Here is a 23,917-nt window from a genome sequence, read left to right as displayed (position 1 = left end):
CAAAATCGTTGCTTAAAGAAAGGACACTGATGAGCCTCCGGGGTTCTCTGTCTGACACCCTAGCTAGCAGGCGAGTCTGACGCTGGGCGCGCTTTGCACCCACCGGGCAGAGGCTTGCAATGTGGGGCAGCCCAGCCCGCGCGCGCAGGCGAGAAGGGCACGGGGGCGGGGCGGACGGAAGTGCTCGCGCGCCGCTGTCAGCTGCACCGGAAGTTCCTGGCCCGGCCTGGCGGTAACCTTGGGGGGCCTGGCTGCCGCGGCTGCAGTTGCTGGGTGGGCTTAACGAGTCTGCGCCTCACCCAGGTTAGGCTCGTGAGCTGCCGGAGCCGCCGGGGTTGCACCGGAGTTCGCTGACGTACGCGGGGAGCAGGCACCCGCTCGCGGAGCTGCCCAGCCGACATGTCTCTAGTGGCGGAAGCTTTGGTCTCCCAGATCGCAGGTAGCACGCGTGGCCCGGGACCGAGGCGGGGGCGGCGCGGGGCAGGTGCGGGGAGTTACGTGGGATATCGGACTGGAAAAGCTCCAGCCTTGTGGAGTTGGATGCTGAACCTCGGTCCGGGAATGGAGGCATCCACCGAATACTAGTCTAACTTTACCGATGAGAAAACTGAGGAGGGCACTGGGGCCAAGGTCACTCCGCAGGGGCAGGAGTCCCGTCTGCTTTCCCAGGGCGGTGCTTTGTCCCGCTCCCCAGTCCTTTGGCAGCGGCTGGGGTGTGCGGAGGAGGCCGGGGGTTGCTGTTGAGTTGGGGGCGTGGCCACAGGCCTGGTTGCCCCAGGGCTTCAGTTTAAGAGTGGGGGCGGTCTCTTAGGTCGTGGGACCACAAATTTTAAGTGACTGTCAGTGAGTTGTCCTTGTTACCTCTTGTCATTGAGGTGCCCCCAGGTTCTTGCTTCCTCTTCCACCGACACAATACTACCGTTTATTAAGTCTTGAGGTTCATTGAAATATCTTTAAATCTACATGGACTCTAAAGCAATACCTTTGATTTGTTGGACCGAACTTGACTGCTGGCAATAAGTTTATAGTATTTGTTTTCTTACGGAGGATTTTTATTTATTGTGTTGAAAGAAATTAAATATTAAGAGAGAGACTAATAAGGAGACTAGACATATGTGTATCTAGGTGTAGGTTGATGGAGTAAACTTCAGTGTTTTCCATTTAAGAATAATAAATGAGACAGTCACCAGGATAAATAATACATTTGGAAGAAAAAAGTAATATTTTGGAAATGGAAAGTAAGAATGCGTTATACTTTGCCAAAATGTTTTTCACTGCATTTGTGTGAATATCTATTTCTTTTTTCCTTTTCCAGTTAAAATGAATACATTTTTTTTTTTCCCTAGAAGAAGAGAGAAGTAGCCATGGTGAATTTCATGAAAGCAGGGATCAGACTTACTTTGATCTCCATTGTATCCCAAACCCCTGTTAAAACATCTATGGCATGAATCAATGATCAATCTTGAGATTTCAAGCCATAATTATTTTATTTTTGCCACTTAGGTTTAAAAATAAAAAATCTGGCTCATATAGTTAGATCAGTGACTTGGATTGCTATTACATTAAATCATTTCATAGTGTATGCTGATATTGATATACTGTGTGTATGTACCCAATATGTGACCACCCCCTGCTATTAAGGATCAAATCCAGGGGCACTCCACCACTGAGCTACATTCCCTTTTACTTGGAGACCTGGTTTCCCTCAGTTGCTCAGGCTGACCTTGAACTTGTAATCCTCCTGACTCAGCCTCCCAAGTAGCTGAGATTACAGGCATGTGACATCATTCCATCTGTGTGATTTTATTTTAAAGAGAAAATAATTAATGTTTTTGAATAAATTTTTAGTAAGTTTGAAATTCTGCCTCAATTAGTGAAGTTTAAGAATTGCTAGGAATTTTGCATGCTGTTTTAAGCTGTTTGTAGGGATTTATTACTCTAGGAGGAAGCATTTAAAGATGGAGTTCAATAAATGATGTTGGAACAGCTCCTAAGTGATAGCACCACATGAATAAATTTCAGATGGATTAGAGATTTAAATGTAAAATAGCAACACAAATCAAATTGTAATAAAATAATTGGAAGAAAATAGTAGGAGAAAATACAGGAGATTATTTAGAAAATATAGGACAATGGAAGAGACCTAAGCAGGATACAGAATCCAGATTCCATAAGAGAAAAACTTGGCAGAGTTGGTTGTGGAAAAGTTTTAAGAGCTTTGCATAATGAAAGACATCATAAGTTTAAGACATAATCATACAAATTAAGAAAAAAGCAATTAATTGGAGGGGAAAAAAAAAACAGAATTAAGGCAAGGGACCTGAACAGGCATTTCATAAAAGGGGAATTGCAAGTAGATAATGAATAGATTAACCATCATTAATAGATAATATTCTCACCTAGTTGGATGAACAGAAATGAGTATGATAATTTCTAATATTGACAAGAGCATGGAAAAAACAGTTACCCTGAAATTATTGGTGAGTCTAAATTATTACTGTTTAGGAACTTAATATAGCAGTATTTATTAAAATGTCATCCTCTTACCCAGAAATCCCCCTTATAGGGATTTATATAATGGAAAAATGAGGACCAGTACATAAAGAAATATATACTAGTACTAATTGTAGCACTCTTGGTAATAGCAAAAACTAGAAATGTCCTAAATATATATGAAATTATGGTACTGATCTAGCATTCACACTTCTGAGTTGTCTATCCATAGGAATTGAAATTGGTATGATGAAGAGATATATTTACTCTCATGATCATTGCAAAGCCATTGCAATAGGCAAGATATGGAAGCAACCTGAGTGTCCATCATCAGATGACTGGATAAAGAAAATGTGAGTTGTTGAGACTGGGAATGTAGCTCAGTGGTACTGTGCTTGCCTATTAATGTGTGAGGCCCTGGGTTCAATCCCCAGTATCAAAATACATGATTTATATATACAATGGAATACTATACAGCCTTAATAAAGGAAGTGCTTCCATCATTTGTGATAACATGGATGGAACTGTAGGATGTTATGTTAAGTGAAATCAGATAAGCACAGAAAGATAATTACTGTATGATCTCACTTATATCTGAAATGTAAAAACATTGTTCTTGTAGAAACAGTAGAAAAGAAGTGGGGAAGGGGTGGGGTATGGGATAGAGAAAGAAGAGATGTTGATCAAAGACTATATTTAGACTGGAAGGATAAGTTTTAGAGCTCTATTGTATTGCATGATGACCACAGTTAATGTGTATTTCAAAATTGCTAAAAGAATAGATTTTTTTAATGTTCTCATTGCACACAAAAAGTTCATGAGGTGATGGCTATATTAATTCATTTGATGTAATCTTTCTGCAATGTATACGTAGATCAAAACATCGTATTTGTCAGATACTAAAAATGAAGAGGTAGACCCTGTTAAATATATTGACTTCAAAGTATGAATCATATTAAGTAAAAGTTATACAGTGGTATATATCATTGTAAGTCTAATAAAGCTTACGTAGACATGTTTATTTTTATTTTATTTTTTGGGGTACCAGGGATTGAACTCCGGGCGCTTGGCCACTGAGCCACATCCCCAACTCTATTTTGTATTTTATTTAGAGACAGGGTCTCACTGAGTTGCTTAGCGCCTTGCTTTTTCTGAGGCTGGCTTTGAACTCAAGTTTCTTCTATCTCAGCCTCCTGAGCTGCTGGGATTACAGGCATATGCCACCATGCTGGGTGACATGTTTATGTTTATATAAACAGAAAAACTTGCAGGAGAGTATTCAACTAATTTTCACTAGGAATTTCAAGGTAATAAAGATAGGGTGTTGATGGAGAGTGTAGAAACTTTGTTTCTGAATTATTTAAATTTCTTTAATAGCATATTTTACTTTTGTAAGTTAAATGATTCTAATTTTTTAAATCAAAAAGATTTTTTAATAAGTGAAAAAGGAAAGGCAAACTAAAATAATCATTCATCAAAAATCTTGGGTTTTACTTCTTAGTGACTTATAAATATGACTTAGATGCAACAACTATTTACAGTATTCTGTTTCTGGTAGTCATATGGTTTTCTTCAAGGAGTCAATCTCAAGAAGGGATATATATATATATTTTATGTGTGTGTGTATATATATATATATATATATATATAAGACTATGTGTATATATAGTCTTATTGTAACTAAATGAGTCATTAGGAATTGATTTTGTTTTGAGAGCACTAATATTTAGCGTATCTAACATTCACTTTATTATTCTTTGGATGGACATGAGATAACATGCTTTTGATATTTCTTTTGGAAACATTTAAAGGCATCCGCCATCTGTCTGTGATATTTTCTTAGTGTCTTCCTTGAGAGCCTTATTCTTAACAACATCATTTTGGAAGCTGTCATAACCTGTATCTGATATGTTCCCCCAAAGGTCCACGTATTAAAGGCTTGGTTGATCCTCAGAGTGTGTGTATTGAGAAGGGGTGGAAACTTTTAAGAGGTAGGACCAAGTGGGAGGTCTTCTGGTCATGCCCTCAAATGGAACTGTGAGATCTACTACTCTGTCTACTACTCATTAGTCTGACTTCCTTGCTCTATCTTTAACTTATTGCTATTACTTTATTTCAAGCTTTTGTTATTTCTCACTTGGATTTCTGTATTAGTATCTGCATTGATTTCATTGCTTTAGGCCTGGCCTTCTTCTTAAAGAGTCTCTGTATTGCAAGCCTCGTGGGTATTTTTGTTTGCTTATTTTTTTTATTTCCATTTTCCTAAAATATTGGGTTGACTTCTCTTGTTTTAATACTTTCATTGATTTACCAGTGTCAGTAGAGTTAAGTGGCATATAAGATGCTCCATGACTAAGTCCAGGTCTCTCTCTCTAGCTTCATCTCTTGTCATTCCTTTCTCTGAATTCCAACCTTCTAAACTATTTGTAGTGTTAAACCTTAGCACATGTTGTTCTTTGTCCAAAATGTTCACTTTATTTAGACATTTCTTTTCTTAAGATTCTGGACACCATTTGAATAAGTGACATTTTTTCCCCCTGTATATAAGAAAGATTTGTAGTCCCCCCCCCCCCCATATCAGTAATATAAGGAATAAAGTAAAAATTACCTGGAGTCATGTTGCCCAGATCGACTTTTTTTTTTCTCTTTTTTTTCCAGTTCTGGGGATTGAATTCAGGGCCTAGCATACACTAGGCAAATGGCAAATACCCTACCACTGAGCTATAGCCCTAACCTGTAGATTAAGACTTTAAAATCCCATTGTCTTTAAAACTTGGGTGAACAAAGCTGTATCATTCCTCAATTTAAAATATACTGATATAGATTATGTATAATGTGAATACTTTTTTTATAACCTATTTACCTATTTGTCATATTACATATTGGGATCTCTTTTTCATGGCTATGAATGGAATTATACCTCATCATATTTAATGGTTATATAGTATTTAATTGTAGTGATGGAACCATAATTTACTTAATGAGGTGATATTAAGGTGGGTTTTTAGGGTGTTGTATTAATTAATTAAACCTGAGAAGCAGAAGCAGTAGGCTCTCCACCTCTACTTTCCCCCACCCCCTCACACATACACACATAAAAGAAATTGGGTCATGCTGGCCAAGTAAGTTCAAAGTACACAACGCAGGCAGTCAAGATAGCCCTATTTTAAAGGCTTTCATTTGATAATCAGGCCACCTAGCATAATCTACCTTTTGATTAAAGTCAATTAATTAAGGTCCTTAATTATATCCACAAAATCCCTTTATAGCAGCACCTACATTTGTGTTAAAATAAGTGGAAGAAAGTGTTTATGTTGTGCAAAATGGCTGTCTCCTCTTGTTTGTCCTCCTGACACCTGCTGTAAAATATCCCTTGTGGGTACCTTAACTAGGGACTTAATAGAAAAGGAATTTTGGCAAATGGCCAACTTGATGTGTGCCAAAGCCATTACCTGTGAATATGATTTTTCTCTGTTGTAAACAGTGCTTGCATATACATATTTTTGCAACTGTATGATAGCAGTGTGTGTGTGTTTCCACATGGGATCCAAGTTCTTGGCATCCTGAACAACAAATTGAGCAAGACACACAGAAGCAACAGGCAGAGTAGATTTATTGAAAATCAAAGTATCCTCCATAAAGTAGAAGGGAACCAGCTAAGGGAGAGTGACTCAAGGAACCCATGTCTCAGTGAGCCTTAGTTGCTGAGCTGTGCCTCATTCCCTTCCCACAAACCTGAATGAAGACCATGTCCTATTTGTTTCCATTGGTTTTGCCTAATTAGAATATAGAATTACTATGGTGATGAGCCATTTATGGTAGGAGTTAACCATGGTAATGGAACTATATCATAAACAGGGACATGATGACTTATCTCCTTGTCCTATACTCTGGAGGCATTTTTCTTCTACATTGCTTCTACTGTCTTGACATCCCTAAATTCCTACCTAATATCCAGTAGTTTTTTGGGATAAATTTCTTAAAGGGGAAGAAGAATTTGAATTGTTCTCTTAGCTAGCTATGCAATGCGGAAAGGAATGGTAAATTTTGATTTTGATTGAATAGTTTGGCTCTCCTGATGATGGTAGGCTGAATTTAGAATTTTAAAAGGAGGATAAAAATGGATATTGAATTGTCTTAAAAATTTTTTATGAATAACCTGTATAATTTAGACTTTCACCTGCTTTGTTTTTCTAAATGGCAAGCTTTTCCAGTAAATGAGTTTCTGTCTTTAATTTTTTTTAACAGTCAGTTGGGTATGAATATGTCCTAGGGGAGGACTGAGTAACCCCATTTGGATTTCATGATCATTTCTGGAGTAGTCACTGGCCAAAAGGGTGGAGTATTGTGATTGACAAGCCTGACTTGTCCATCCCTTTGCCAGGAGTGGCTCTAGGTATTAGGATTTCACAGGACCAGCAGATATGCACAAGAGAAGAGAGAGAGATACTGAAAAATCTACTGTAATATCAATCACTTCCTTTACCTTTTTTTTTGGTCCCAGGGATTGAACCCAGGGGTGCTTAACCACTGAGCCACATCTCCAGCCTTTTTAAATTTTTATTTTGAGACAGAATCTCACTAGATTGCTTAGGGCATCACTAAGTTGCTGAGGCTGGCCTTGAACTTGGTGATCCTCCTGCCTCAGCCTCCAGAGCTGCTGGGATTACAGGTGTGTGCCACCTTGCCCAGTACTTCCTTTACCTTTTGTATCCTTCGTGGATCATACAGTGAGAGTCATGCCTGTTTTTTTTTTTTTTTGTTGATGGAGCTTTATTTTTAAATTTAAATTTTTTTTTTTTTTTAAATTTTGGGGGGCATACCGGGGATTGAACTCAGGGACACTCAATCACTGAGCAACATCCCCAGCACTATTTTTTGTATTTTATTTAGAGACAGGGTCTCACTGAGTTGCCTAGTGCCTCGCTTTTGCTGAGGCTGACTTTGAACTCGAGATCCTCCTGCCTTCACCTCCTGAGCCTCTGCTATTACACCATCAAAGACCTGGGTTCTTATGCAGCTCCTTGCTCTATGACCTTGGGCAAAGTACTTGCCTTTTTAAGCCTAGTTTTCTCTTGTAAAATGGTAAATAGTATATGTTTTTTTTTGAAGATAAGGTGAAGAAATATCTAAAATACTAGGCACTGTGTCTGGCACATAGGAAATACCTAATAAATGTTCATGAATATTTTTAGCTGCTTTCCTATCATTGTTTTTCTTCTTGGTTTTGCCTCTAACTTCCTGTGTATAGACGAAATTTCTGTAAAGCTTTTAGAAGTTATTTGTAAATAGGAAACAATTCATTTCAATAACATGAAACATCTACAGTTATTGCAGTTACTAAAGTTGATCTTAGTAATTTATCCTCTGATAATAAATTACTATAGGATATTTATTTCATGATTTTGTATTTGATGTGCTTCAGCCATATTTATCTTTATTATAAAATTGAATCTTGGTATAGGTTGTAATAGAGGCAACTAATTAGACATAGCTGGTTACCAATAATAAGAGTAACCTTTCTTTTTTTTTTTCTTAAGGTACAGTGCCAAATGATTTATTTTCATGATTGCTAATATTAGCAATTTAATATTATTAGAAAGGTGTTATTATAGTTAAGAAAATTGAAGTTCAGTTAGATACTAGAGTGTAAAGGTTAGGTAACAAAGTTTTGGGAGGAAACAGTTCTAAGCTCAGCTTTACTTCTTGTTCAATGATGTTGGGTAGGCCTTTCTAGTCCTCAGTTTCCTCATTTGTATGAGGCATATTTTGCATATTAATCACCTTGTATAAGGTGATACATAATAAATACTTAATACATAAAACTTTCCATTATTGTCCAAAAGCTTTTTTACATTGTAGTAAAGGGGTCTTTTGAAGATGTTACTTTCCAGTGTCTGAGATTCCATTACTATTTTGCATAGCAGGAAATACGCAGAGTATTCTTATTTTTTTTTATTCCTATATCATCTTTTCTGAATTAGTACTTAACCTGCACCTTGCAAGTGTTATGTATCTAGATGCTTATTATTATTATTATTATTATTTTATAGTACTGGGGATTGAATCCAGGTATGTTCCACCAGTGAGTTATATCCCAAGTCCTCTTTTTGTTTTTATTTTGAAATAGGTTCTCACTAAGTTGCCAGGCTGGTCTTGAACTTGGCATTCTCTTGCCTCAGCTTCTTGGTCACTATAATTAGAGGCGTGTGCCATTGTCCCTGGCTAGCTTTGCTGTATTGTAAACATATCAGTTAATTCATCACACTGTAATTTACTAATCTTTTGAAATTTGGGCAAATATTTGTTACTTTCTTTTGTGTTTTTAGTTCCCCCCGCTTCTGGTGCTGGGGCTCAAACCCAGGGTCTCATGCGTACTAGGCAAGTGTTTACCACTGAGCTATATCCCAAGTTCATGAGTTTTAGATTTAAACTTAAAAGATTTTGGTGACAATCCCCTGGAAAATTTGTCAGTTTTACTTCTGTGTAGACTTTTGAGTTATTAATGTTATTTCAAGTCTCGCATATTTGAAAGAAAATGTCAAAGTACTTAACATTTTCAAACATTTAAAAAATATCTTGATCAGCAGTTAGTTATTAGATAGACTAAAGATTGCAAATAGAGATGATGAGATCTTGAAAATTTAGGCAGTCATTTTTGTTTAAAGACAGAAGTTACAATATTCAGCAATTTAGCTATAGACATTTATATGTAGAAGAGAAGCATTTGCCTTACCAGTAAGAGAAATGTGCACTTTATTTTTTATTGCTTTGCAAATGATCCTCTACTCTGTTCTTGAACACTTTTCTTATTTTTGTATGCTCTAAATGAATCATGGGTTTGAACTTTTTTACATCAGTAATAAAAATGAAATTTGATTGGTTAGTAATAAAGAAGGTTCTTTTCATAAAAACAATCATTTTATCATGACAATTCCCATTAACTCTGACCGTGCTAGCAAAATAGAAACCATAAAATGCATTTCATTGTACTTGTTCACTTAGCAGTGTTTTTGTGCTGATTATATATTTTTATCCTAAGAAATTGTATAAGCCAAAGAAATTTTGGATTTAAAAATAAGACTTTTGGTGGTTATGTTTATCCGAGTGGATACAGTATTCTTAGATACAATGGAATTTCCCCTCACGTATTATATTTCTTTACTTGGTCAACCTAGAGCACTGATTAGAACTTTATAATAAGTTGTATCATTTGTTTAACATGAAGAGGACATCATTATCTAAGTATTTGTTTCTGTAAAGTAATATTGGCAGCTGACTAATGATCAGAACTTTTGTTAACCTCCTTTGTTTTTGATCATTAGTCTTTATCAGAAAATGTTTTGGCCTTGTGAATTATGAATAATGTTTCTAACTTGTTTATTTTATGAATTTAGAAAAATAATTTTATGTCAGTAAGAAACAACAAAAATAAAAGTTGCTGTGCTTGCAATTATATATTGTTATCATTGTTATTATTACTATTCATCAGTTAAGATTCTAATTTGGCTAGTGATGAGAACTAGTTACATTAGATTAACTGGTAATTGGTCTTTCTTCTTGAGGTTTTGAATTATTCTTTAACTATTTTCTTTTTTTATTTTTATTTTATTTTATTTTTAATTTTTTATTGTGGATTGTTCAAAACATTACAAATTTCTTGACATATCATATTCCACACTTTGATACAAGTGGGTTATGAACTCCCACCTTCACCCCATACACAGATTGCAGAATCACATCAGTTACACATCCATTGATTTACATATTGCCACACTAGTGTCTGTTGTGCTCCGCTGCCTTTCCCATCCTCCCCCCTCCCCCCTCCCCACCTCTCCCCTCCCCTCCCCTCCTCTCTCTCTACCCCCTCCACTGTAACCCTGAGGGTCTCCTTCCATTACCATGCAATTTCCCTTCTCTCTCCCTTTCCCTCCCACCTCTCATCCCTGTTAAATGTTAATCTTCTTCTCCTGCTCTTCGTCCCTACTCTGATCTTAGTTACTCTCCTTATATCAAAGAAGACATTTGGCATTTGTTTTTTAGGGATTGGCTAGCTTCACTTAGCATAATCTGCTCTAATGCCATCCATTTCCCTGTAAATTCTATGATTTTGTCATTTTTTAATGCAGAGTAATACTCCATTGTGTATAAATGCCACATTTTTTTTTATCCATTCGTCTATTGAAGGGCATCTAGGTTGGTTCCACAGTCTTGCTATTGTGAATTGTGCTGCTATGAACATCGATGTAGCAGTGTCCCTGTAGCATGCTCTTTTTAGGTCTTTAGGGAATAGACCAAGAAGGGGAATAGCTGGGTCAAATGGTGGCTCCATTCCCAGCTTTCCAAGAAATCTCCATACTGCTTTCCAAATTGGCTGCACCAATCTGCAGTCCCACCAGCAATGTACAAGTGTACCCTTTTCCCCACATCCTCGCCAGCACTTGTTGTTGTTTGACTTCATAATGGCTGCCAATCTTACTGGAGTGAGATGGTATCTTAGGGTGGTTTTGATTTGCATTTCTCTGACAGCTAGAGATGGTGAGCATTTTTTCATGTACTTGTTGATTGACTGTATGTCCTCCTCTGAGAAGTGTCTGTTCAGGTCCTTGGCCCATTTGTTGATTGGGTTGTTTGTTCTCTTATTGTCTAATTTTTTGAGTTCTTTGTATACTCTGGATATTAGGGCTCTATCTGAAGTGTGAGGAGTAAAGATTTGTTCCCAGGGTGTAGGCTCCCTATTTACCTCTCTTATTGTTTCTTTTGCTGAGAAAAAACTTTTTAGTTTGAGTAGGTCCCATTTGTTGATTCTAGTTATTAACTTTTGTGCTATGGGTGTCCTATTGAGGAATTTGGAGCCCGACCCCACCGACTGTAGATCGTAGCCAACTTTTTCTTCTATCAGACGGCGCGTCTCTGATTTGATATCAAGCTCCTTGATCCATTTTGAATTCACTTTTGTGCATGGCGAGAGAAAGGGATTCAGTTTCATTTTGTTGCATATGGATTTCCAGTTTTCCCAGCACCATTTGTTGAAGATGCTATCCTTCCTCCATTGCATGCTTTTAGCCCCTTTATCAAATATAAGATAGTTGTAGTTTTGTGGAGTGGTTTCTGTGTCCTCTATTCTGTACCATTGGTCCACCCGCCTGTTTTGGTACCAGTACCATGCTGTTTTTGTTACTATTGCTCTGTAGTATAGTTTGAAGTCTGGTATCGCTATACCGCCTGATTCACACTTCCTGCTTAGCATTGTTTTTGCTATTCTGGGTCTTTTATTTTTCCATATGAATTTCATGATTGCTTTCTCTATTTCTACAAGAAATGCCGTTGGGATTTTGATTGGGATTGCATTAAACCTATAGAGAACTTTTGGTAATATCGCCATTTTGATGATGTTAGTTCTGCCTATCCATGAACAGGGTGTATTTTTCCATCTTCTAAGATCTTCTTCTATTTCTCTCTTTAGGGTTCTGTAGTTTTCATTGTATAAGTCTTTCACCTCTTTTGTTAGGTTGATTCCCAAGTATTTTATTTTTTTTGAAGATATTTTGAATGGAGTGGTTGTCCTCATTTCCATTTCAGAGGATTTGTCGCTGATATACAGGAATGCCTTTGATTTATGCGTGTTGATTTTATATCCTGCCACTTTGCTGAATTCATTTATTAGCTCTAATAGTTTCTTTGTAGAGCCTTTTGGGTCTGCTAGGTATAGAATCATATCATCTGCAAATAGTGATAATTTAAGTTCTTCTTTTCCTATTTTTATGCCTTTAATTTCTTTCGTCTGTCTAATTGCTCTGGCCAGTGTTTCGAGAACTATGTTGAACAGAAGTGGAGAGAGAGGGCATCCCTGTCTTGTTCCAGATTTTAGAGGGAATGCCTTCAGTTTTTCTCCATTCAGAATGATGCTAGCCTGAGGCTTAGCATAGATTGCTTTTACAATATTGAGGTATGTTCCTGTTATCCCTAGTTTTTCTAGAGTTTTGAACATAAAGGGATGCTGTACTTTGTCGAATGCTTTTTCCGCATCTATCGAGATGATCATATGGTTCTTATTTTTAAGTCTATTGATGTGGTGAATAACATTTATTGATTTCCGTATATTGAACCAGCCTTGCATCCCAGGGATGAATCCTACTTGATCATGGTGTACAATTTTTTTGATATGTTTTTGTATCCGATTCGCCAGAATTTTATTGAGGATTTTTGCATCTAGGTTCATTAGAGATATTGGTCTGTAGTTTTCTTTCTTTGAAGTGTCTTTGTCTGGTTTAGGTATCAGGGTGATGTTGGCCTCATAGAATGAATTTGGAAGTTCTCCCTCCTTTTCTATTTCCTGAAGTAGCTTGAAAAGTATTGGTATTAGTTCTTCTTTAAAGGTTTTGTAAAATTCTGCTGTATACCCATCCGGTCCTGGGCTTTTCTTAGTTGGTAGTCTTTTGATGGTTTCTTCTATTTCCTCAATTGATATTGGTCTGTTTAGGTTTTCTATATCCTCCTGACTCAATCTGGGCAGATCATATGACTTAAGAAATTTATCTATGCCTTCACTATCTTCTAATTTATTGCAGTATAAGGATTCAAAATAGTTTTTGATTATCTTCTGTATTTCTGAAGTGTCTGTTGTGATATTGCCTTTTTCATCCCGTATGCTAGTAATTTGAGTTCTCTCTCTTCTTCTCTTTGCTAGCATCGCTAAGGGTCTGTCGATTTTGTTTATTTTTTCAAAGAACCAACTTTTAATTTTGTCAATTTTTTCAATTGTTTCTTTTGTTTCGATTTCATTAATTTCAGCTCTGATTTTAATTATTTCTTGCCTTCTACTTCTTTTGCTGTTGTTTTGCTCTTCTTTTTCAAGGATTTTGAGATGAAGTATGAGATCATTTATTTGTTGGTTTTTTCTTTTTTTAAGGAATGAACTCCAAGCAATGAATTTTCCTCTTAGAACTGCTTTCAATGTGTCCCATAGATTCCGATATGTTGTGTCTGTGTTTTCATTTATCTCTAAGAATTTTTTAATTTCCTCCTTGATGTCTTCTATAACCCATTGATCATTCAGTAACCTATTGTTCATTCTCCAAGTGATGTATGCTTTTTCCTTCCTTCTTTTATCGTTGATTTTCAGTTTCATTCCATTATGATCAGATAAGATGCATGGTATTATCTCTACTCCTTTATATTGTCTAAGAGTTGCCCTGTGACATAATATATGATCTATTTTTGAGAAGGATCCATGTGCTGCTGAGAAAAAAGTATAACTGCTTGATGTTGGGTGGTATACTCTATATATGTCAATTAAGTCTAGGTTATTAATTGTGTTATTGAGTTCTATAGTTTCCTTATTCAACTTTTGTTTGGAAGATCTGTCCAGTGGTGAGAGAGGTGTGTTGAAGTCTCCCATGATTATGGTATGGTGGTCTATTAGACTCTTGAACTTGAGAAGAGTTTGTTTGACGAATATAGCTGCACCATTGTTTGGGGCATAAATATTTATGATTGTTATGTCTTGTTGGTGTATGGTTCCCTTAAGCAGTATGTAGTGTCCCTCTTTATCCCTTTTGATTAACTTTGGCTTGAAATCTATTTTATTTGATATGAGTATGGACACTCCTGCTTGTTTCCGAAGTCCATATGAGTGATATGATTTTTCCCAACCTTTCACCTTCAGCCTATGTATGTCTTTTCCTATCAAATGCGTCTCCTATAGGCAGCATATTGTTGGGTCTTGTTTTGTGATCCATTCTACTAGCCTGTGTCTCTTAATTGGTGAGTTTAAGCCATTAACATTTAGGGTTATTATTGAGATATGGGTTGTTCTTCCAGCCACATTTGTTTATTTCTGTTACTAAACATGGTTTGTTTTCCTCTTTGATTATTTTCCCCCCCTTTACTGTCCTACCTCCCACTGTTGGTTTTCATTGTTATTTTCCATTTCCTCTTCCTGTAATGTTTTGCCGAGGATGTTTTGAAGAGATGGTTTTCTAGCTGCGAATTCTTTAAACTTTTGTTTATCGTGGAAGGTTTTAATTTCATCTTCCATCCTGAAGCTTAATTTTGCTGGATACACAATTCTTGGTTGGAACCCATTTTCTTTCAGTGTTTGAAATATGTTATTCCAGGATCTTCTAGCTTTCAGAGTCTGTGTTGAAAGATCAGCTGTTATCCTGATTGGCTTACCCCAAATGTAATCTGCTTCCTTTCTCTTGTAGCTTTTAAAATTCTCTCCTTATTCTGTATGTTGGGCATCTTCATTATAATGTGTCTAGGTGTGGATCTCTTATGATTTTGCACATTCGGCGTCCTGTAGGCTTCTAGGATTTGGGATTCTGTCTCATTCTTCAAGTCTGGGAAGTTTTCTCGTATTATTTCATTGAATAGACTGCTCATTCCTTTGGTTTGGAGCTCTGTACCTTCCTGTATCCCAATGACTCTTAAGTTTGGTCTCTTAATGTTATCCCATATTTCTTGGATGTTCTGCTCATGGTTTCTTAACAGTCTTGCTGAACTGTCTATGTTCTTTTCCAGTTGAAATACTTTGTCTTCATTGTCTGATGTTCTATCTTCTAAGTGTTCTACTCTGCTGGTAGTATTCTCCATTGAGTTTTTAAGTTGGTTTATTGCTTCCTGCATTTCTAGGATTTCTGTTTGTTTGTTTTTTATAACCTCTATCTCCCTGTATAGTTGATCCTTTGCTTCCTGGATTTGTTTGCATAATTCATTGTCGAAGTGATCTTTCATTGTCTGATTTTGCTGTTTAATGTCTTCCTTGATACTCCAGATCATCTGAAGCATGTATATCCTGAATTCTTTATCTGACATTCCATCTGCTGCAGCTGTTACCTCTTCTAAAGTTGCATTGACCTGCATTGCTTGTGGTCCTTTCTTTCCTTGTCTTTTCATACTGCTTGCGTATCTTTCCTGCAGGCGCGGGCGGCGGCTCTGCTGTCTCCTTATTCCAATTGGGGTGTCGTGGCTACCACGCCGGCAGGTCACTGGGCCTGTTCTGGGAGCTGGCGGCGGCTCTGTTCTGCCCCTACTCCAATTGGGGTGACGAGTGTACCACGCCAGCAGGCCACCGGGCCTGATCCGCCGGTCGGTTGCAGGTTTGCCTACCCTGCAGGCGCGGGCGGCGGCTCTACTCTGCCCCTACTCCAAATGGGGTGACGTGTCTGTTGTACCGGCAGGCCACTGGGCCTGTCCCGCTGGTCGGTCGCAGATCTGCCCACCTTTCGGGCACAGGTGGCGGCTCTGCTCTGCCCCTACTCCAATTGGGGTGTCGTGACTACCCCGCCTGCAGGTCACTGGGCCTGTTCCTGGCACGGGCGGCGACTCTGCTCTGCCCCTACTCCAATTAGGGTGGTGTGTGTACCACGCCGGCAGGCTCCTGGGCCTGATCCGCTGGTCTGTCGCAGGTCTGCCTACCTTGGAGGCGCGGGCGGCGGATCTGCCCTGCCCCTCCTACCACGCCTGCGGACCCCTGGGCCTAATCTGCAGGTTGGTCACAGGTCTGCTCACCCTGCGGGCACGGGTGGCGGTTCCGCTCCGCCCCCACTCCAATTGGGGTCACGTGGCCACCACACCGGCAGGGCCTGATCCGGGCGTGGGAGAAGGATCTGCTCTGCCCCTACTCCAGTTGGGGTGACGTGTGTACCACACTGACAGGCCACTGGGCCTGACCCGCCAGTCTGTGACAGGTCTGTTTACCTTGCAATCATGGGCGGCGGCTCTGCCCTGCCCCTCCTACCGCGCCCATGTACCACTGGGTCGCGGGTCTGCCCACCTTGCGGGTGCGGGTGGCGGCTCCGCTCCGCCCCCTCTCCAATTGGAGTCACGCGGTCACCACGCTGGCGAGCCGCTGGGCCTGCTCCGGGCGCTGGCGGCGGCCCGGTTCTCCCCTCTGGCTCGACGACAAATTGAGGAGACTCGGGTGTCTGTGCCTCACCCCCCCTACCAGGAGACCAACTGTTTCTGTCGCCGCTGGTATTGATGAAGTTCTCTCCTCCGCCGCTTTCTGATGACATCAGATCTCTGCCATGTAGGTATCCTATGCGAATGGCAGCATTTCGTTCCCCTTGCCGGGCAACCAAAGCAACGGGTGAGTCCTGACCGGCCCTCAGCAGGACCTGGACCGAGAAGCAGTTTCCGTGGGCTCCTAGCCCTGGGCCAGGGCAGTTCCGGGAGCCGGAACTCGGCCGCTCCTTGCTCTGTGTAAGCTCCGATAAGAGTAGGCTCCAAGAAGCAGTCCCCGCGGGCTCAGTTCCGGGAGCCGGAATTCGGCTGCTTAGTGCTTGGTGTATGCTCTGATAGGAGCAGGGTCCAAGAAGCAGCCTCCGCAGGCTCCCCAGCCCTGGGCCAGGGCGGTTCCGGGAGCCAGAACTCGGCCGCCCCGCGCTCGGTGTTCGCGCCGATAAGATCAGGTTCTAAGAAGCACACAGGCACTGAACCCTAGCAATCTGTCTGCAAGCCGCAGGCGAATGGCAGCCTGAAATTACCTGTTCTATGGCTGAATGAGCTTCGGTCAGTCGAAAACAGGGATGGTGACGTCAGCTTTCCAACATGGTGGCTGCTGGCCTCCTCTGTGGTCTGACCGGTGTGGAGAACCGAGATGGACCGCTTCCTTCCCCCGTCTCGAACCCAGAATTCAGCCCTGAGTACGGTGCTTGCACGGCTGGCAGAAACTGCAGCGCTGTATCCCTGCGTCGCTATCTCCTCGTTTCCCAGCGCGCGCTGCAGACTCTAGCCGCGGGGCGATTTGCTGAATAAGCAGTGTTACCCTCCGTGCGACAAACCTCTCGCGTTTGAGTCCCCGTAGCCGATCCTCGTGCGATGGAAATCCTTCCTCCAGGTTCCGGAGCACCCCACTATTGCTGGAAATTCCTAACAAGATATCCTTTAGCCGTCCTCTTGTCATACTCCCACACAGTGAAGCAGCACACGGGGGCAATGCACTCCCCTCGCCGCCATCTTCCTAAATCCCTCTTCTTTAACTATTTTCTCTCTCTCTTTTGGCACTGGGGATTGAACCCAGGAGTGCTTTACTACTGAACTACATCCCCAGCCTTTTTAATTTCAATACAGGGTCTTGCTAAGTAGCTTAGGGCCTTGCTGAGTTGCTGAGGCTGGACTTGAACTTGTGATCTCCTATCTCAGCCTCCTGAGTTCTTGGGCTATTTTCTTTCTTTATTAGCAAGGGTTTCCCAGAAGGAGTTATTCAGGTTATTGGCTCATGTGATTTTGGAGGTTGAGGTGTCTTGTAGTAGTCTGTCTGCAAGGTATAGACCCTGGGGTGCTGATAGTGTGGCTCAGTCTCAAGGCCTCAGAACCACGGTAGCCCATGTTGTAACACAACTTCAGTCTGAAGGTGAAGGAAACAGGACCCAGCTCCAGGAGAAAGAGGGGCAGTGTGGGTATTAGAGTTGGTGGGGGTCGGGGGGGGGGGAGATGAACTGACTTTCTCCTGCCTTTTTATTTTATCTGGCCCTCCAGCTGATTGGATGGTGCCTGCCTACATTGAAGGCAGATCCTCCTTACTCAGTGCTTAGACTCAAACACCAGTCTTCTCTGGAAACACCCTCATAGGCACATCCAGAAATAATGCTTTACCAATTCTCAATATTCTTGATCCAGTCAAATTGACCACTAAAATTAACCTGTATACTCCCCAGAGAGATTTTCTTCTTGCCATGTATTTTATATTTATTTTCCCATACTGTAATTTGGTGACTGTTAGGAAAATATAAAGTTATTTTATTTTAGTATTAACAAACATTTAAAAAGGGATATCTGTTTTAAAAGCCATGGAATACATGTTAAAGACAAATATTTGTATTTTATTTACTGTTTTGGATTATCTTTGTATCATAGGTAATTGGCTTTATTGGTCTGCCTTTTATGGAAAGATGTGGTAAGATTTGAATTAAGATAGTCATTAAATCATATTTTTCTATTGGATTTTATTTTTTTTCCTTACTCCCTGAGTAATGTGGCAACTACCATTCAGACCAGATTTTAATGCTATAAGTAAGGCATTATAGTTGCTCTGTACCAAATTCTGAAGACTAGAGGCCAAGGAATTATAGTGATTTGGGGAAGAAGTTGGAGATAGATAAAAGATTTCAGGAAAGTAATGTTTAAAGGTAATGGATTAGTAGAATGAAACTGGAGGGAAAATAGAAATGTCTAAATCATCAAAATGGAATTTATAAACATAATGTGGTCAAGAGTTTGGTAATTGATTTAGGTGAACAGGGAATTCTATGGCTTTAGATGAATCAGCATTTAATTTTATCTTTATGATAAGTGTGTGACTAACAGTAACTATCAAAACTCTTAATTGTTAAGTTACCACTGTAGTTTAACAAACCACTCCAAATTTAAGGGTGCAGAACAGCCATTTTATTATATTCAGGGATCCCATAGGTCAGTAATTCAGATGAGGCACAGGAAAGAAGTTTATCTCTACCTTAGGATGTCTGGGTCCTCAGCTGGAAGATCCAAAGAAATGATCCAGTGAGGACTGGATACGTGTCTGACAGTTGATTCTGGGTAGGACTTCAGCTGAGGCTGTAGAATGCCTATACAAGTCTTCTCTCTTTACCTGGTCTTGATTCCTCATATCTTGGTGGCCTCAGAATAGTCAGACTTTTTATGTGGTGATTCAGTTCTCTAGAGGCAAGTGCCCAAGTTAGAAAGATAAAAGCTGCATCACATTTTATGACCTAGTCTTGGATGTCATGTAGCGTTACTGCTATCAAATTGTTGGTGACAGTAGTTACAAGGTTGTTCAGATTCAAGGGGAGAATTAGATTTCATTTCTTGATGTGGAAGTGGTAAGGTTCTAAGGCTTATAGGCCATTTTTAAGAAATATAAGCTGCTACAGTAACTAAGGAGGTAATGTTACTGGTATAGAGGGTCTAGCTAAACCTGCTTAATTAGAGGTAGGAACTGATTAGTTCCATTCGCCACTCAGTAGAAGTTCTAAAATGGGGTGGGGGTGGATGGGAGGTGGGAATGAATGGAGTATATAGTATTGTCCATTAAAATCAACTATCTTTGAAACTCTATGAAAGTAAACATGTCTGCCTTATGTGGTACCCCTGCCCCAACATACATGCATGCACATACATTCACCTTTGTTCTCACCAAAGCCTCCCCCTCCCTCTTTTTTTGTTGTTGTTCTTGTGCTGAGGATTGATTCCAGGGTCTCTTGTATGCTAGGCAAACGCTCTACCATTGAGTTAACATCCCTAGCTCATCAAAGGATTATTATATGGAAAGGTTGGGTGTGGGGTGCTAAAGCAGGTATATTTTTTAAACACTCCAAAGATGAAGAAAGTGAATCCTTGAGTTTATACTGTTGAATTTAGTTGTTGAGATACTATTGTTTCCTAATTTGTTTCGCTGTTTTTGTTTTCAGTTAGAGCAGTTTTTTTGAAGGTTAAGATTGTTTTAGGCTTTAGAGAGCAAAAAGTTGCTTGTATTTTCTAGAAAATATATTTATTGAATACCTGATTTGTGGTAGGTGGTTGGCCAGGTGTTTGGTCTACAAAAACAAGTATCACAATTCTTGCCTTTGATGAACTTAGATTCTTGTGTAGGATATATCTATTGAAATAGATAATTTCAGTATAAAGTGGTATGTTTTGTAGAAATCTCTAGAGACAACTAATTCAGGAACCCTCTGCTGAGCATTTAATTCCTAAAAGTGAATTAGGGGTGTTAGGATTTTGGTAAACATCTTAACTCTTGTCCCTACCCATTACCTCCTATCTGATTATTCCAATTATTTTTTGGACCCAATTCAGATTTCATATCCTCGTAGGAATGCATTCCTGTCATCCTCAGGTGGACATAGTTATTTCTTCAAGCCCCTATAGGTCCATTGTTTATGTTAATTTCTGTGAGCTAGAGACTATATAGGTCACTTACATAGTTTATCTGATTTTATTCTTTCAATAACCTTAGAAAATATTTCCTTCCTTCATAGTGAGGTGATTGAGGTAAGAAGAGGTTAAGCAACTTTACCAAGGTCATTCAGATAATAAGTTTAGAATTGGAAGAACTCATGTATATCTATCTCCAAGACCTAAAATTTCCCCTGTACTACCTGTATTAACTGATTTGTATTGTAAATGGTTGTCATCTTTTCTTCCCACCTCTTTTTCTTACCTCTCACCCACTCAACATAATTAGCTCATAGAGTATAATGACAGTTTGACATTCATCTTTGTCTGTATCATTATAGTCACAGTACATTTTGTACATTTAATAACCTGTTTGTTCAGTTAAATGTCTTTAAAATTTTTAGGGGGAATCTTTGAGAATTTTCCACTCCTATCTATGTATTTATGAAGGAATAAATGACAAGTCAGATCATAAATAACAAGTCAGATTCTCTATAGGGGATCATTTCTTTCATACTAGCCTGAGAGGTAAGGGAAGAGGAATAGTTTTTTGTTACCTAGCTTGAGGTTAGATAACAAGTATGTATGTAAAGTATTTGGAACACTGAGATAGTAGGTACTTAACAATGGCTGTTATTACAATTATTGTATTTGGTTTTGAGTAGTGGGAAGAACTGCTTCTTAATTTGAGAGATATCTGTTTTCTCTTCTGTAGGATTAAATTCAGAGAACCATAGAACTGTTGCACCTTGAAGGTTAAGAGTATTGTAGTTGTGTCGGGCTGGTTTTCTTTTAATCTCTTTTTGACTGGATGTTGTAGTTTTAATCTTAACCAGCTGTGTTTGTATAGTTCTGCTATTGATTTCATACTATTTTCGACTTCTGAGAGAGCTCAGACATGGTGTCTGAACTACTTCTTTTTTGAATTACAGGTTTCCATTTAAAAAAAGAGAATTCCGATTTTAAGACCTAGCTTCAAGGCTCTTACCTATTAACTGAGATAATCAGTTGATGAGCTACATCCCCAGCCTTTTTTAAAAAAATTATTTTTTAGTTTTATAGGGACCCAATATCTTTATTTTATTTTTATGTGGTACTGAGGATTGAACACTGCCAGTGCCTCACACATGCTAGTCAAGCACTGTACCACTGAGCCAAAATCCAAGCTTTCCCCAGCCTTTTTTATTTTTTGTTTTGAGACAGGGTTTCAATAATTTGATCAGGCTGACCTTATACCTGTGATCTTTCTGCCTCAGTGTTCCAAGTCTCTGGGATTATGGGTGTGTACCACTGCACTGACCAACCTAGATCCTTTTTATACTGAAGTAAAGTCTAAACATAACCATTTAAGGACATGACATTCATACTTTTTTAAAAAAAAGAATGGAAGATTTTAAATTTAGCTTTGGCCTGAGTTATTGGCTTATTAATACTATGAATTTGTTTTCCTGATCCTGTTAACCTCCAAAGTTTGTCAGTATTATTAAATTGATTCTTGAATATCATGTTGAAATTGATTTCTAGTTACACTTAAATAGGTTTAGATGGCTCATGTTCAAATCTCATAATTATTTAATTATTTTTATCTTGCTTATTTATTATATTTAATATTAAAAAACTGTCATTTAACCACTTTGGTTCTAAAATGTTTGTGGCCACAGTTCATTAATCTTAAAAGTTTAATCTTGAAGATTACAAAATTGCAACCTATTTCTAAAGTATGTTTAAAACACATCTTTAAGCCATATTCACAAATAAGAGTCAAAAACCTTTTGAATAAAATTAATCTATACAGATCCTCACTATTACTTTCTTTGAGCCAAATGAATGAAAGAAATGAAAAGAACTTAAATCTTATTTCAAGTGCTATCTATAACCCTCATACCCGCTCCAATGTATGTGGTTCAAAGACCATCTGTATCAGATTTACTAGGAGTGCTTGTTGTAGTATGATTCTCTGTCCTGATCTCTACAGTATCAGAGTCTCTTTGAGTTTTGGATTTGGTGGGAATATATAACTTTACTAAGTTCCTCAGGTGATTCTTATACAGTGAGGACTGAAAACTACTGTTGGAAGGTGATTTTAATTGCTTTAATTGTAATAATGATGACCCAAGAATCTATTTGTTGGGTTTAGGTGTATGTTCACTGATCCTGGAGGTGGACTTAATTTAAGTCCTGTCATTTGTTACCACTGACTTCTGTTGAATAACTTGTATCTCAGTTTTCTCATTATAAAATAGAGATAATAATAGGGTCTACATTATGAAGTTGTTGTAGTTCCTGTGTTCCAGCACTTCACTATTATAAATGCAGAATGTTCTGTTTATCTTGACTTTATCGATGTATAATTTATTTAACCTTCATTGTATTATTTAATGCTTTCTTTTAGTTTATTTACATTGTTATCTGTTTCCACAATCTGATTTTAGATTTCCAACACCTCCAGAAGAAATCCCTTGGCCATTTATAATCACCCAACTCCACCACCCCCAATTTTCATTTCTAGCTTGGGTCAACTAGTAATTTTCTTTCTGTTTCTGTAAATTTGCCTATTCTGGATATGTCATATAAATGAAATCATACAATATATATATTTTTTGTTGTTGGCTTTTTTATGGGCATAATGTTTTTGAAGTTCTTTCATGTTGTAACATGTATCATGCTTGTAGTTTGTTCATTTTTGTAGCATGTAGCTGCTTTGTGAAATAGTATTCCATTGAATGGATGTCATGTTTTGTTGATACATTCAGCAGTTGACTTAACATTTTGGTTGCTTCTTCTTTTTGACTATTGTTGTTAAGAGTGCTATGAACATTCATGTATGTCTTTGTGTGGATGTGTTTCCACACAAGAGTGGAATTGCTGAGTTGTATAATTCTGTTTTTCATTTTGAGAACTTTTTATGGTCCAACCAGCAATATAGAGTTCAGATTTCTCCACATCCTCTAAACATTTGTTATTGTCTGTGTGGTTGATTTTAGTCTTTCTAATGGGTGTGAAGTGGTATGTCATTGTGGTTTTGATTTTCATTTCCCTAATGAGTAATGATGTTGGAGATCTTTCCTTGCTTGTTAGCATTCAGGTAGCTTCTTTGGAGAAATGTCTATTCATATTCTTTGTCCAACTAAAAAAATTGGATTATATTGTCTTTTTATCATTGACTCATAGTTCTTTTTATGTTCTGTAAATAAGCTGTAATGAGTCTTGAGGAATCCTAAATGCTTTTGTCATCATCATTATCACCTGTCTAGGTAGAAGTCTAGGAAGTGTTTGATCATAAGGAGATGGATCCTCATTCTTATCTAGTTTTATTTGGGCCCCAATTTGGATTGTGAGGGGGGAAGTTCTACCCTCTGATAGTTTCCTACATTTTCAGTCTGTATTCTTTGTGTCTTCTGCTTCCAGAGGGGCAGGGTGTTAGGACCCATCTCTCCTGGTTATTAATTCTGCTGCATCATTTGTTCATGTGACTTGCTTTGGGTCATTCTAATCTTTTGTTTATTATTTGTTCTAAATG

The 23,917-nt window shown here is 38.6% G+C and overlaps 1 protein-coding gene across 2 annotated transcripts in view; it reads left to right on the top strand.

The window, feature by feature from the left end:
• Positions 1-203: 203 nt before the first annotated feature.
• Positions 204-23,917, top strand: part of Mtx2 (metaxin 2) — a 64,499-nt gene continuing 40,785 nt past the window's right edge. For both annotated transcript variants that reach the window (XR_011709104.1, XM_071619041.1), the window contains exon 1: positions 204-439. Coding sequence is in view for 1 of the 2 variants with exons in the window: in XM_071619041.1 (XP_071475142.1) it covers positions 400-439 (40 nt within the window). In the remaining variant the exon portion in view is untranslated. The remainder of the gene's footprint in view (positions 440-23,917) is intronic.

This window comes from Marmota flaviventris, chromosome 11 (genome assembly GCF_047511675.1).
Source record: "Marmota flaviventris isolate mMarFla1 chromosome 11, mMarFla1.hap1, whole genome shotgun sequence".
Taxonomy (NCBI): Eukaryota; Metazoa; Chordata; class Mammalia; order Rodentia; family Sciuridae; genus Marmota; species Marmota flaviventris.
Note: the sequence above shows the minus strand (reverse complement) of the source record. Positions and strands in the feature narration are given on the sequence as shown.